The 16,139-nt window shown below is 42.3% G+C and overlaps 1 protein-coding gene across 1 annotated transcript; it reads left to right on the plus strand.

Annotated features, from left to right (window-relative positions):
* Nucleotides 1-1,901: 1,901 nt before the first annotated feature.
* On the plus strand, nt 1,902-14,429 carry sap130a (Sin3A-associated protein a). The gene is made up of 21 exons (XM_080473831.1): nt 1,902-2,009; nt 2,644-2,772; nt 2,859-3,148; nt 3,649-3,816; nt 4,887-5,013; nt 5,116-5,231; nt 5,323-5,447; nt 5,586-5,730; nt 5,807-5,897; nt 5,998-6,102; nt 6,196-6,337; nt 6,871-6,986; nt 7,420-7,707; nt 7,798-7,963; nt 10,190-10,288; nt 10,392-10,744; nt 10,842-11,087; nt 11,170-11,295; nt 11,373-11,476; nt 12,128-12,241; nt 13,068-14,429. The coding sequence occupies exons 2-21, from the start codon at nt 2,661-2,663 to the stop codon at nt 13,224-13,226; spliced, it is 3,192 nt and encodes a 1,063-aa protein (XP_080329957.1). The 5' UTR covers nt 1,902-2,009; nt 2,644-2,660; the 3' UTR covers nt 13,227-14,429.
* Nucleotides 14,430-16,139: the final 1,710 nt, after the last annotated feature.

The following is a 16,139-nucleotide window of genomic DNA, read 5'->3' on the forward strand; positions in this document are numbered from 1 at the left end:
TGTTGTAATTGTGTGATGTTGCCGGGGAATCTGACCTGCAATCTCAGTACGAGCAGAGGTTCAGCCTGCTGAGTTCAGAGGTCACGACCCTGAAACAGGCCCTGCAGAGAAGAGAGGCTGAGGTCGCACACACTTCAAGACCCAGGTCGCTGAAAAAGACAGAGACCTTGGTGAGATGAGAGGAGTCTCTCTGTCAAAACTGTTTTGTATCTTTGTACTCTTACTTTTGATACGTGAGTACTTTCCATATGAGGTACTTTAAGACTTTTTCTCAAGTAATTATTTTATGGCTGACTTTCCCTTTTACCGAAGTACATTTCAAGCAAAGTATCTGTACTTTTTACTCAAGTATCACTTTCACCTGATTTTTTACAGCACTGAAATGCAGAGGCCCTGAAAGAGCAGCTGCCGGAGAGTGAGGCGAGGACAAAGAAGCAGAAAAAAGAGCAGCTGAAAAGGTCCAGACAGACTGTGGAGGCCTGGATCGCTAAGGAGGAGCGATGGATGGAAGACAAATCTGGACATCCGGGTTCTTCTCGACAGGATTAGGAAACTGGACAAGCTCGTCTCCGTGACTGACAAAGGGAAGGCCAAGATTTAAAAAAAAGCAAGAAAAGAGGAGGGAGAGGAAGGAGAGACAGAAAAAGGAGTAATGACTTTCAGAAAGTGCCAATAAAATACCATCAATTTAAATGAAACAAAACTGAATGTCTGTGACTCAAATGTTGTTGAGAACTTATGGGTAACATATATTCTTCACACACACCTCATACAACCTGTTTTATATTTACTCAGTTGCTTGAAATAAAACTCCACCAAAATAATTTGTTGGGTGTAAATGATCAGGTGTAAATGAAGATTTTTTTTTGTAAATGTATAGGGGGCAAAATATCAGTTTTTGTGAATACCCGGGTAATTGTAAACAAGGCCTAAGGTGGAGGTGCAGCCTCCAAGGCCATAGCCAGGATTTTTTCGGAGGGAGGTGGACTCCATGTGTGGAGCGCATTATGCCGGGTGTGCATTATAAGCAGCTTTTATTATGAAAGGTGCACACTATTTTCCATAAGTTATGCACTTTATATTTTTATTAAATTGAATGGTACAATAAAAATCTGTTTTGTCCAATGCCTAACTTAAGTGTTTTTACTTTCAACCAGTTTTTAATACTACAAAAGTAATATTTTTTGTTTTGTCACACCATGTAATTGTGATTTGTGGAGGTCATTTAACACTTCAGAATAAAATAAAAAGAAAGAGCTCTGATTGGGTAAGGGGGGGCTGGGCACATCTCATCTTATTCACACCTCGACATGCCAGCAAGATCTTGTATAGGGCTCATTGGATCATTGCTGCAACACCCACACAGTAGAGGAGGGCTCTGATTCAGCAAGGGAGGGCGGGGCGAGGGCTTGGAAGACGCTTTCCCTTGATAAAAGACATTAAAAAAAAAAAACTTGACTTGGTTTTGCTTGGTGTGGGGTGGCCCAAGCTACGGACTTGTGACAAACCCTGTTGAAGGAAGTGGAGTCAGTGGATCCGTCCCACAGCAGCGCTGAGCAGGCTGGTCTGGTGCCCACCACGAGGAGGAGCTACCCGGGTGTTGTGGCTCGTTCTTCCACATGCTACCGGGCCTGCTGTTTGTTAAATGCATCTCTGCAGTTGAGTCTTCAGACTTTGCTTATTCAATCCATTAAAAGAAACAAAAAAAAAAATATTTTCTGCGCGTGATCTATAGATCAGCTGGCACGATATGAGTGAGTCCGCGAGCTGAGCTCCTCCTCTCCCTCCGCGGACCACTTCTTCTTCACCGTGGTGCTGCGGGCGGCTGGGGTGCTGCGCTCTGATTGGTTGGCCCGCCCAGATGCTGCATTCTAATTGGTCGAGGGCAGGAGGGCGGTCCCAGTCTTTTCCCAGCGTTCTTCCGGCTTACATGTCGGAGAAAAAAGAAAAGACTGATGGAAAAATTGTAATCCACTAAACGGCCATAGTCTACCAAGAGAGCTGAAGCGGTGAGTTTTGCACACACTCAAGAAACGTGTTTGTTTATTTCGGCGTGCCGAGTCTGTGCGGAAAGTTAACCAATGGTCCCGGGGAGTAGGCGGGCTAGCCTCGTAGCTTTAGCCTGCTGCTAGCTCAGCTAACTGGCCAGCAAGGTAGCTTTTAGTTTTTAGGTTTCCGAAGCAAAACCAGCGACTAATGTGCAAATTTTCTGACTGCGCTGGTATCGCGTTTGAAAGTTTTAATGGAAGCCGCCAGAAAACGGGGTTTTGGAGCCACAATGTTTTCGGATAGCTACGGAACAATTCTTGTCAGTTAGTAACAAGCATACTGCGCTAAACAGTGGTCCAATAAAAGCTCAAATCTCTCTCTCTCAAATGTGAAGCGCTCTGTCGAAATATTTATTTCTTGCTGCAGTTCGTAGGTTGTTTTTGTTGTGTTGTTGCTTGTGTTCTTCAGCTTGGTTAGCACGTCCATGACCCCGCGCAGTCTGTGAAGGGTTAAACCGGTGGCCTTTTGTTGTTGTTGTCGTCCTCCAACGTGATAAATGTCAATGCTGCAAATATTACTCAGCTTTTAGCCTCGCGTTAGAGCCACTGTGGGTCTGCTACTAGAGGTAATGTAAAATATTCATTCTTTTTAAAGGTCTGTACTAGTTAAATATGAGCTCCCAGCAATTCCCCCGACACGGGCTGCCTGCTTCCAGTGGGGGAACACCTCAGATCCCTGCAGCTGGAAACCTGGTATCTGTCAATCAGCCATCTACTGCTTCAGGTATCACAGCATCTCTCTGGCTCTTTCTCATATGCACCAAGGAGAGCATTGGAAGAGTGATGTGTAATCCATCTGTCTCTCCATAGCCAGTGCAGATTTAGAGAGTGCTCGGGATGCTGACCACGGTCAGCAGGAGCATCATCCTCCTCCTCCTCCACCTCCACCTCCTCCGAGTGGTGGTGGGACCCTGGCCTTCAGAGATGACAAGCAGGAGACCATGGTGGTCAGACCATACCCACAGGTGCAGGTGCACGGCCAGCAACAGGCTGCTCCTCAAGCTGTGCCAATCCAGCCAGGGATACCCGTGACTGTACCCGGTCCATCGGTCCACCTCCCACCAGGCCAGCCTGCAGTCCTCACTGAGGGACAGATGAAGGTAACTGTTGAATACAGTGGCTGACTAACCACTGACAGCATAATCTGTGCGTTTCTGAATTACCTTTACCTGCTCTGTCGATGAAAAACATTGTAACATCACAATAAATCCACGACTGAAGTAGTACTTCTGCATTAAATTAGTAATTTTTAAAGCAATAATATCAAAATGTGGAGAATAAGGTCCAAAGAGAACTTAAATGCCAGTTATTGTTGTTCTTTTTTGGCAATCTTTTGTTTGTGGTTTTCTTATTTTGTCTTTGGTCAAAATGTTATTTCCATTTTCTTAACTTTATCACAACTTCATGTGCTCTTGAGACATCGATTTAAATTTTTGGAGGGAAAAAAGCATTTGAAGTTTATTTCACATTTTAGAAAGAAACACAAAATAGGGATCAATATTATCGTTGAGGAATTAATCATGCTTTATGTAGCACATTGTATTTTTGAACACTCTCCAGAGCTGACGGAGCAATATTTATGTTGTGTTTCCTTTACCAGGCGGTCCTAAAGTCACCAATGCCAAGTCGACATATTGCTCCAGCACCAGCCTCCAACCAGGCTCACATCCCCATCCCCCCTAAGGTGCCTAGTCACATCACTGTCACCATAGAGAGCAGTATTGCCACAACACCATCTATCCCTGTGGCAACCATCAGTGGTCAGCAGGTGAGTGAACCATAAGAGCACTGTCCATTGTAAAGGTGGGAACTCTTGGTCTTCTGTATATGCATTTTCCAAGTCATTCATTAGTTATTTGAGAGTGGATTGGGCCTAAGACTGCTGCAGGGCAACGCAACCTTTGTGTATTTATCGAACAGCTTGTCTGACCAAATCCATACATCCTCGATATTACTTTATCCAGTTCAGAGTTGCAGAGCACTGAAGTTGACCTGAGCATAACTATGGGTGGAGGCAGGGTACATCCTGGATAATTCACCAGTCCATCACAGGGCAGACACAGGGAGAAGGGTACATACTTTCACATGCTATCCTTATGAAGTCAGTAATTTAATGGACCGAAATAACTGTTGTTATCATTTTTGAATACCAAGAAACACAAACACTTTTCTGTGCCTGCACATTTTACAGTGCAACTTTGTTGAGGATGTTTTCTTGTTGCATGCAGTTTTATAAACAACATCCGACACTTGTGGGTGGCTTGTCATCCCCTCAGGTATAATCACCAAGTCACTGTTGATTATATGAACCTGACATTTGAATATCTCAGTCAAGTGTCTGCAGAGCACAGCTGGTGTCTGGCTGTGAACGGAATATTAGACTCCAAATATAAGAAGGCCCCACTTAGACCTATTTCTATGGAGGAAAAGTCTTGAACCTTAATGACGGTTGATAAATATCAGTTATTTATATTGACTGCAAAATATGTATTTTTTCTTAAATCACCAGAGCACTTTAAGTGTTAGATATCGTTTAAATAGAATGCACATCATTGATGCCAGCAAATCACCTATGTTATCTATGCTATGTTAACTGATAGAGGGAACAAGCACATTATATATTGTAATTTAATTGTTGGTCAAATAAATGGAATTGCACTTTTGTTTATGTTTTAAAAATGAAAATCAGACTCCAGTATATAATTTTTGATTATCTTCTGCATGAAAACATGGAATTATTTGCAGGACTTAATGGGATTTCATCACAATTAAAGCTGTTTCCCAGCAATACTTTTTAATTGTACCTATCAACATGGGTCTGCTTTCATACTGTTTTAGGGTCATTCTAGCAACTTGCACCACCTGCTGCCAGCTAACATTCAGATCATTCGGGGCAGTGCCCCTGCACTGCAGATTGGGACCCCTGCAGTCCCTCCCCAGACCTTCACTTCTCATTTACCTCGAGGTATGTATGATGTCATAAGAGAATACACCAGACTTCAGATGTGTGTGTGTGTGTGTGTGTGTGTGTGTGTGTATGTAATATATATATATATTGGTTCTGTAGGTGCTGCTGCTGCAGCAGTTATGTCCAGCTCAAAGACTGTCCTGCGGCCAGCCACTGGGCCAAGTGCAGGTCCGGGGCAGCCCACAGTGCAGCACATCATCCACCAGACCCTTCAGGTACTCATTTGTGCTTCAGCACAAACAAGCGTGACACCTGTAGCATTTAGATTCCTCATGTGTAACAGTGTTTGTACCCTACCGTTTGCAGTCGCGCCCTGCAGTGACAACCTCCACAACTGTGCTGCCGACTGTGGTGGCTCCCATCTCGGCAACAAGAACACAGTCCCCAGTTATCAGTCCCACTGTCACACACTCTGCAGAGGTGGCTCATGGGTAAGTTGTGGCATTAAGACCAATGCTGGGATTGTCAATGATGTTTGAGGCATTAGAGAGTATAAAAAAAGCAAATCTTCATTCATTTTGATACAAGAGATAACCTCAACCTTTGAGAACTTGTGCACATTGTTGCAGACGTCCTGGGTTGACCATTCATCCTTCCGCCACTGTCAGCATCCAGAGACCTCAGGCATCTCGCGACACTGGCACACGGATCACTCTGCCGTCAAACCCTGCCATTGGAGCTGGAAAACCTCAGCCTTCACACGCCATGGCACAGGTCACTGTTTACAAATGACACCTATACAGATAATTAAATATTAAATGTTTTTTTAATTATTGTTTGTCCTCTACAGAAGCCCATTTTCAGTCCTGTGACACCCGTAGCTGCTGCAACTGTGGCACCAATTGTTGCCACCAACACTGTGCCATCTACAACCACAATAGGTATTTGGCTTTCAAGTATTAATTCAATATCAGTCAGCCACAGAAATATGTAAATTAACTGGGATTCTGACAAATACCTTCATATTTGTATCACGTTCAGGCTCTGTGCCTCATACGCAAATGACCAATAACACAATTGTCACTATGACAATGGCGTCCCACTCTTCACATGCTACAGCAGTGACCACTTCGGCTATCCCTGTTGGTAAGTCTTTGTCTGCTCCAGACACTTGTTGTATTTCATATCTTTTTCTGCAGTGTGAAGCTTCTCTTCACTGCTCTTTTGTTTCGTTCACAGCTAAAGTTGTCCCGCAGCCCATTGCTCATTCTTCATCCCGTGTGCAGTCCGAGTACCCGGGTGAGAGAGCCAATCTCATCCCCATCCCGGCCCACAGGTCCTCTCCTAACCCCGTCACCATGGAAGCCAGGAGCGACAACAGGTGAGCACACAGGTTTTAATGAACTTGCTGCGGCCCATTTAATAGTTCTGTGCAAGTAGGTAGTTAACAAAGATGATGCACTTCAAAAATATCTGATACCCATGCCCACACGCGCATGCTTATCTGGGCTGCTAAAGAAATACTCGTATTCTGTTATAGAAATAATAATTTCTGAAAAATTCTGCCTGCTCACCTCTTAAGTACCTTCTGCCTTTTTTCCTCTGACACTGAACAATAAACAATTATTTTATTATTAACATATAAAATTAGCACTGGATAATGGAAAATTATAAAGAATTAAATCAAAATATAAAAAAAAAAAATTCTAAAATTTATTGAAAATAAATACATTTTACTATTCAGCGTCTGTTTATAACTGGAAAGAAATTACACTTGCAATCAACACAGTGAACAGATATTAAAAGAAGCCAGTTTGAAATGTCATATATTCACATATAGTCCTACCAACAAACTTGTGTTTTAGAACTGAATGTTGACATGTCATTATTAACCGTCTGTATTTCATTTCACAGGCCTTCAGTGCCGGTGCAGTTCCAGTATTTCCTCCCGGCTTACTCCTCTTCATACCCCTTGACACATACCTATACCCCCATCAGTAGCTCTGTATCTACTATCCGCCAGTATCCTGGTGAGTACTGTGTACTTCATTTAATGTACTGGAACTTGTGCTAATTTGTGATGTATAAAAACAATAATTACATACAAATAAGCTAAACACTTGAGCATGTATTCTCAATGTTAGTGGTCTCCAAGGGAATGTTTTAGGATAGTGTGTTTCATTTACTTTTTTTTTTCTTTTTCATTTACAAATTTGTGGAAACATTCATGACCTTTTAAAGAAGTGTGTGTGTAGCCAATTTGTCTTTTGAGGGCCCTTTGGATGTAATACCCTTTTTTACCACAAGATGGTATCATCAGCCAATTTAAATGACTGTTTCAAATTTAAACAACAAAATTATTTCTGCAACCCAATAAATGCAAATAGGATTACTTCATCTCTCATATTGCACATAGGTCTCTTTCGTACTTTCAAAAATGTTTTTTTGCTTTTTTCTTTCAAGTGACTCCTCAAGCTCCAAGCTCAGGCTTGCCCACTCAGGCTGGAGTGGGCGTGGCTACAACTGTCCATTTGAACCACATGCAGCTGATGGCGGTAGATCGAATTGGACTGCCATCTGCACAAATCAGCACCCAGGGCATCCAGCCAGCACCGATGGCTGCACAAGGCATCCAGCCTACACCAATAGGAGTCCAGGGCCTGCACACCTCTACGCCAATCACCACACAGGGAATACAGCAGACCCCAATAGTCACACAGCAGCAACAGCCACAGGCTGAAGCAAAACCTGGTACCTGTTGAAATAATATTATTTTAAACAAGCTGACGCTGATAAATGGTTGTTACAGCTTGTTTGTAATTGGCGCATTATTCGTTCCAGGAGTTGTTTTGACCGATGGTTTTGTAGCGAGTCCCATCAGCAGCACGTTCAGCACAACCCAGCCGGTAGCCACTATGGTTCAAGCACACACGCAGGGAGGTGTAGGAACTCCTACACTGGTCTCCTCAAGACCCAGCATCCTCCGCAAGAAGCCGGCTAATGAAGGGTGAGTGTAACACGTGTGTTTTCATGATTTCCTTCTAAATGCCCGGACCCCCACGATTGGCTTTTCTGTCAGAATAGAATAGTTTGTCATTGTACAAGTACACAAAATTTAAAGAAATACAAATGAGGCCAATAACTCAGTTATAGATATTTACGCTTTTTGCATATTTGTTTAAAAGATCAAACACATTTTTCAACAATTAAGCCCATAGTATTTTAACTCTCGTTGAAAGTTACCTTCCAATAGCAATTTTTTTAGGTATTATTTGTAATACCTGTATAATAAATAGTTGTCAGTTTATCAGTTTTATCTGTTTGTGTCAATTACCGTTTGTGCATTAGCTTGTCTTACCCTCCCTCCACCTGTCAACTTATCCCTCTCTGGATGCTGCTGCACCTGTTTGTAATCGATTCTCAAGTAGCGAGGAAAATATTCACAGGGGCACGGATTGGAAAGCGAAAGTGACTCAGGACAAGAGTCTGTCTCCTTTTTTCTTCTTTTCACCAAATAGGGTCTTTACCTAGTATCTAACTGTTTTTTTAGTACTTGGATGAAACCATTAGCACATAATTAAGACATCAAATCTATTTTTATTGTTTTCTATGTGCATAAGTGAAGTTGTTTGTGTAACGGGTCAGAGTTGAGCCAGGACCTGCTCCCATAGGTTGAATATCATTTGTATAAAAATAAAAAAAACACACCAAAAAATCTATTTCTGTACCTTTATTGTGTTATCTTTTATACACGTTAGTTTTTACTCAGTCAAAGTATTTGCCAGATCTGAAAGTACAGTTGGATTGAACCTATTTAACCACAGCATCTTTAAAAATGGCTGACAGTAGCTGCAGGTAAATTAACTTAGATCGGCTCTTTAGAGTCGTAACTAAGATCAGAGGAGGTGGACTAACTCTTCTTCTGATCCCATCACAGTCTTTGTAAATATCACATGTAATTGTTTCCCAGCTGTCGGAGCTTTGTCCGTATGTCTGTTGTGTAACTTCACAATGTGTCTATTTGTGAAAGAAAAGTGGTGATGGCAAACCCCACCTGGTCAATACAGAAGCCAATGCTGTCAAATCACACTAAGAAAGACTTCAGTGCTCATCTCTTCCTAAATACATGAAGATTGATATGTTGAGCTAAAAAAACAAAAAAAAAAAACATGTTTAATACCGGTGGGCTTACCTGGTAAAACTTGCATGTCGCAAACGGCCAACATCACGGGTGAGTCAGAGCATGAAGGTCCGTGTAAATCCAATCACTTTAGGCAAGGCAGCTGTATTTCTATACCACATTTCAGTGATGGCAATGAGAGAAGTGAATAATAACAAAGACAATACAATCTAAAACATTAGGAATAAGAGTGTAGAAGTACAAGATAGATTAAAGATACATTAAATCGTGAAATAAATACTTGTTTCCCTGAAAGGCAGCAGCAAACAGAAAGGTCCTCAGCCTGGTTTTAAAAGAACTCGGTTACAGTCATCCTGTAATCTTCAGTTGGTTTGTTCCAAATCTTTGGTTTATAAAAACTACAAACAGCTTCTCGGTTTGTTTCTGACTCGAGGAACAGAAAGCAGTTTTGATCCATATGACCAGAGAGGTCTGGATGGGTCACAGCATAACAGAAAATCTGAGGTGTATTTTTGGGTCTAAACTATTTGATATTACTTTATTCAGTGTTCATGTAAATGGAACACTCTCGTCTCTCTCTTCAGTCTGACCGGGATCACAAGCTCAGCCTGTTACTCTGGCTTCCTGTTTGTTTACAATTTGTTTTGTGATTCGGTTTGTCAGGGAACATGAATTCTCTATGTCCTCAGTTGAATTTGCAGTTTACTGTGCCTTGTGATGAGGAAAATTCTCCTCTGATATACTGTGATTTTAAAATCGATGTTTCTGAAAATTTTACCATGATCAGTAGAATCTTAATTGTAACTTGCACAGCGATTAGCACTTATACAAAAGGCCACAGAAAAGTAGCTGTGGGGTGTTAGAGTTCTAGTAATATCATCAATGACATTGTTTTTCTACTTTTTTTTTCCTTTTTCTTTTTTTAAATAAAACGAACAAAATTGTTATATTTTACTGTGTGTCATAGTTTTAAAACTGCGCTTCTCACTGGCACACGGTCACCCTGTAGGTGGGAGTGTTTTGGCTTCAGGTGAAGAAAGTTATGTGGACTTCCAGTGTAATGGATTTATGTTGCTGGTCTCTATGTTCCAGGTGTGTTCGTAAGAACCTGATCCCTGCACAGCCAAGTGAACCAAGCAGTGGCAGAATTGAGAGCGGTGTGAGAGGAGCAGGATCTCCCCGACCTGCAAGGTGACTTTATGTCCTCTACTAGTTTTTCTAAATGCTTTTTGTTTAAGGGTAAAACATTTTCTTTTGATGCATCAGCTGACTTGATTTGTTCTTCACCACGCAGTGTGAAACCCAAAGCCGAGGTGCACGTGGCGGTAGCGCCGTCTGTCATGGCCGCCGTCGAAGCCATGCCCTCTCAGGGAGGAGAGCAGCAGGGCTTGTCTTCAAACACTCAGCACCTCGCTCAGGCCATCCCCTCTATGCTCGCCACACCTGGGCCCGTCCCGTCTTCGCAGCCCTCCACCGTCCTCTCCTCTCTACCGGCAGCCATGGCCATCACCCCCCCTGTTCCCGCGTCCATGGCCAACACTGTGGCCTCGCCGACTCAGCCGGCCGCCAGCAGCACCGCCGCCGGCTCCGTCTGTCCAGATGTGAAAATTAAGCAGGAGTCAGAGTCCATGGACTCCTCTCAGCAAGGTTAGGGCTGTGTATGTTTGTGTATGTCTCCCACATGTGATTGGTGATCTAATTAATGCAAAAACTAAAATAATAAACACTCATTTGTGTCTCTCAGACCCCAATTCCAGCCTGTCTTCAGCACCGACACTCACCGCTCAGACCACGCTGCTGGCTGCCCCTGCCCCGGGAGATCTCATCCCTGGGGCCTCCCCGAGGAAGAAGCCACGCAAGCAGCAGCACGTTATTTCCACGGAGGAGACTGAGATGGTCGAGACAAACAGCACAGATGAAGAAAAGGCCCCCGGCAGGCCCATCACCGGCAGGGCAGAACGGCGTGACTCTCCACCCAGGGAATATGTTGGTATGCAATTCCAACCTCTGTTGCATTGATGAGTTTGTGTTTCTGTTGTGTTCCCTTGGTCAATGCGTCTTTCTGTCTTCAGACGAAGAAGGAGTGCGTTACGTGCCAGTCAGGCCGCGGCCCCCTGTTACCCTCTTGCGACACTACCGTAACCCCTGGAAGGCTGCTTACCACCACTTCCAGAGGTACAGCGACATTCGGGTCAAAGGTGAGCTTCTCAAGAGCACAGCGTCTTTTTTCCATACAACCAGTGTACCTCTCTGAATTATTGTGTTTCATTCACAGAAGAGAAGAAGGGCACCTTACAAGATGTGGCCAATCAGAGAGGAGTGGCATGCAGAGCGCAAGGCTGGAAGCTCCACCTTTGTGCTGCGCAGCTCAGACAGCTGGTGAGTGTTGTTACAGTTGCAGTGTATTAACATAGCATGATCACACAGGGATTCTTTTTTCGGTAATTGGTTTGCAAACACTATTTAAAAATACAGGGCGAGGTTGATTTAGTTGGTTACTTTGCTCCTATCTTCATTGATTGTTATTCAAAGTACTTGTTAAAGGGTGTTCACTGCACATGCTGGTGTATGAGGTAGTTCCCAGATCTATAATGGGCTGAGAAGTAATTCTTTGCTTTTTATATTATTAAAAATATATTTGGATAATGAGCTGATGTGCAGATCCTAGAAGATCTGGTTGCAGGAAGGACACCTAAAATGCACAAACTTCAGGCTGTGTTGAATAAATCCTTTTCCATTATTTCCACAAATGTATGCAAATTCCTTGTGTGAGTTCTACTGATAAGTATTACTATATTTACAACAGTTGAGAATATTTATTGATTTTAGATGAGGGTGCTGGAATAATATGCTTTCTCTTGCCATAGTGTGACAGTTTACTGCGGGCAATAACAAACAGCCCAACCTGTAATACGACTCTCAACTCCATCCAGATCCTCTGATATCCTCCAGTTATGATCAACCATTTTCTCTTTTTCCTTCACGTGTTTTACTAAACATTTTGTTTTTTTTCTGTAACTTGTCCTGCAGTCGACTTTGGAGCATGATGTGTACAGCCGCCTCTCCACCCTGCAAGAAGGCTTGATTCCCAAGAAGAGGGCCGGCGCCGACGATGACCTTCACCGCATCAACGAGCTTATACAGGTATGGTGATCATAAGGTTTGGTCTGTTTGTTATTGGCACTTGATTTTGTTACACTTGTATGAAACTTTTTCACCGTGCAGTGTTTAACCTTTACATTCTTTTAGCTTTGTAACCACAATTCATTCTTCTAAACCTTCACACAAGTTAAGGGTTAACATGTGGCGCATGTCCACTTAGTTTAGAGACTCCCGTCAATAAAACAAGCCTGCCTCTGGGCTGTGTCGAGGAAGAGGGTGTACCCAGGGAAACCAAGTGGCGAACAACCGGAGGACATCCAAACTCCAAAAAAACTCTGCGCTGAATCAAACCTGAGCCTTCCTGGTGTGAACTGATTGGACTAACTATTACAACACTAGGAAACCCTTCAGGGCTCTATTGTATTAAAATTACACCCGAATTTGCACCTATTTTACTCATTTATTATCTTTTGTTTTTTATACTGTGTGTATATATATATATATATGTGTAATAATGTACTTTTATATGCCTCTGTTTTCATCCACAAGCTGCTGTGATGCGAGTTGTCACCAAAATGTCGTTTTATTGTAATGTGAAATGACAAAGATCTTATCTTTGTCGAATTCTAATAGAAATGGAGGAATTTTTAATGTATATTAAGCACCGATGATACAAATCTAAAAGAAAACATGTTTTCTGGGAATTGAAACGCATTCCTCGGATCACAAACTAGGATTCTATTGCAGCGTTGCGAGGCGGGTTTTAATTATTCTAAAAATGTAACGGCAGATAAAAAGTTTGAGAGTCCAGCTTTACTTCAACTTTTGCTTTTTTTCCATCAGAACTTACTGGTGTGTTTGTCCTCAGGGTAACATGCAGCGCAGTAAGCTGGTGATGGACCAGGTGACCGAGGCCCGAGACTCCATGATGAAAGTGCTGGACCACAAGGAGAAGGTGCTGAAGCTGCTCAACAAGAACGGCACCATCAAGAAGTCCTCCAAGCTGAAGCGCAAGGAGCGTGCGTAGGGCGCGGCGCGGCGCCCTCCCCCTTTGCCCAGTAACCACTTCCCCCTCTCTGTCTGGAGGGGGCGAATGGGAGCTCAGAATTTTGGTGCTACGTTTTTGCTGCATACAATCGCACGCACCCTCCCCGTCCTCCGTGAGAGGGGGTGTGGAGAAGAGACTGGAGGAGCTATGAGGAGCAGAAAGGCCCAAATAGTAAAAGTTTCTCATTCAAGACGAGACACACGGTATCGTAGGTTGAGTTACTGTGGCATACTGGAAGGCCTTTCATCCTCCCGTTTACCCATCCTGTTTTTCTTTTTTTCTCTCCTCCTTTTTTGAACCCAAGACCATTTCTACTAACTTAGTTTCTGCCTCTTCTATAAAGACAATTTGAAGCTGTGTATCTTTAATGTACTTGTGTGATTATACCTGAAGAAGCTGTCCTGAATGGGACGCCCACAAGACTTTTGAGTCGAGGTGAACGACCCAGGGAGCCATCCAGCAGACTGAAACAAACGGCAGTGTGTGTGTATACGGGCTAGTCTGTTATGCTCTTTTCATCAGTTTGTGCCTTCATTTTGTCCGTGTACATGAATCCAACAGGGACCCGGGAAAGATTTTGCACATGCTGGCAAAATGCACGTAGAATATAATTTGTAGGAAACCATATTTCACATATTCAGCCCCACCCCCCCGAAAGAAACCACAATACAGCAAAATAAGTCCTAAAAGGAGGCACAACTCGGTGTGTAATATCTTGGATTGTTATAAGCTCATCAATGAATTAAAGAACTGAAGTAGGCAAGTAGAGAGGACTTGTATTAGAGCGATGATACGATTTTAAGTAATGGTGTTTCTGAAAACGGCATGTCATCTTAAAGTGACAGAAATACCAACGGGATGTTCTCAAAAGAATGTAAAGACAAACACGACTACATTTTTCTTTTTTTTTTATCTGATTTTGACACAAAGAGCAGAGCTCAGAATAAAACCACAGGGAGCAAACCTCTCCCTTGTTATTACAGTGCCGAATTATGTTCAGAGTTGATTCCTGTAAATGTGCATTTGGATTTCAAGTTTTGTACTCGAGAAAACATTTTGTGCTGTGCAACGCATTATGCTGCAGTGTTACTGGCGCCGCGAGCCTGACACATCTAGTCACTGTACATTGTTTTCGTCTGTGTAATTATAGTAAAGCAACATAAACATTACTGAATATGCTGCTGTTTTGGTTTGGTTTGGTTTGTCATGTCAAAATGTTTTTCTTACTTTATTGTTTTTGGTTCACATTTGAAAAGAAAAAATATATATTTAGTAGGAAGTTACACAACGCTCACGTTTGTTAGTATGCTGACAATAAAAACGACATTTTGAAAATGTCCACAGTGAAGTGAAAGGAAGCGAAGTCAACATTTTGAGCGTTATGTAATGACCATATGGGTGAGGAGAAACGGCAAAGTCAAGATAGGATATAAAGTACAGTGATAGAATTTGTGTCAATATGCTGACAAACTACTTGATCAGGTGTGTTATATTATGCTTGTTAAACAGACCTGACACGGCGAGGCATTGACCCTCTCTTACCTCTGAAGGTGCTGTGACCTGGCGCCAAGACGTTAACAGAGGATCCTGGCGGAGAGGTGGAACCTCCGTGGATTGAGCTTTTTAATCTTGCACAGGGGTGAGCTCTCCACAGTCTTGCACAGTTTCAGTTTGCTCCTGCTTCAATGCACCCGGTAGTAATGATTGGCTCATCACTGGCTTTCTGCTGAGCTTCATCATGATGCATTCATTAGATTCAGGCGTGTTTCAGCAGGGAACATTGAAAACACGCAGGACCTCCAGGACCATCTCTGATCTCACCTCCCACAGTTGCTTCACTGCGTTGAGATTCAAGTAATTTGGTAAACGCCTCAGATTGGATGTTTTGTTCTTCAAAACTTGCCTGAAGCATTTTAGAGAATGTCTATGAAAGTGTGTGACATTATCTGCAATAATGCTGAATCATGGAGTACATGTCATGGTAAACATCTACTGGAGGCCACGTTTACACGCACCCAGGTTTTTACAAAAACTGATATTTCCCACTCTACATTTACAAAAAAGTCTTCATTGACACGGACTGCATATACACCTGGTTCAGAGCTGCTATGAGCATGCCAAGCCTGTAGGGGGCAGTGTAGGGAGAACCATGAAGCCACGATATCCAATCAGAAACCTGGAAAAAAAACGACGTCATGAACTGTGACATAAATATCTGCCTACCCCCCCTTGAAATTGACGTAATTTTGTTCGGCAGGACCCCAGCGTGCTGAACTTTCTTTTTGTTCTTAAGACCGATTCATACTCCATAAGAACAAGAAGAAAGTCTGTTATATTGTTATTATTTTGTAATTATTGGCCATTATGCCTGTTGTTGAAAATTTAAAACGTACCCACATCTGTGTTTATTTTTTGTGCTATAGTCAAATTAACAATCTCAATTTAATTGAGCATCTACTTGAAGGCATAAACACCCCAAGAATATTTTCTTTTAATATACATGAATATAAATTCAGGCATTAAAGGGTTAAGTCCACAGTTGGATGAAAATGTAAGATGAAGCAAGTAAAAAGTTAGGATTTATTGATGAAAACAAAAAGTTATATTTAATAATCAATTTTGAATTAAACAGTCAAAATGTCACAAAGATCAAGAAAATATCAATAATGTAAGTTAACTATCACAAACAAATTCTGAAACTAAAATATCAGGATTAATGAACATTTGAAAAATAATTTAAAACATCAAAGAGTGAAGTCATAACGTCAAAATCTCTGAAATAAAGCAGAGGAGCTTTTCCAGATGTTTTGGATAAATGTGTTCCACTAGAAGATTGACAGTGAGAGTAAAATCCTTGTTTTCTGGGTATTATCGTGGAGCAGGACTTTCACT

This window comes from Lipophrys pholis (genome assembly GCF_963383615.2).
Source record: "Lipophrys pholis genome assembly, chromosome: 10".
NCBI lineage: Eukaryota > Metazoa > Chordata > Actinopteri > Blenniiformes > Blenniidae > Lipophrys > Lipophrys pholis.

What these genes read in the sequence shown, in the direction of transcription:
- sap130a (XM_080473831.1), top strand. Translation starts at nt 2,661, where the DNA reads ATGAGCTCCCAGCAATTCCCCCGACACGGGCTGCCTGCTTCCAGTGGG. An exon ending in TCACTGAGGGACAGATGAAG is followed by an intron (nt 3,149 to 3,648) that starts GTAACTGTTGAA and finishes TTCCTTTACCAG; the next exon opens with GCGGTCCTAAAGTCACCAAT. An exon ending in TCCACCCAGGGAATATGTTG is followed by an intron (nt 11,088 to 11,169) that starts GTATGCAATTCC and finishes TTCTGTCTTCAG; the next exon opens with ACGAAGAAGGAGTGCGTTAC.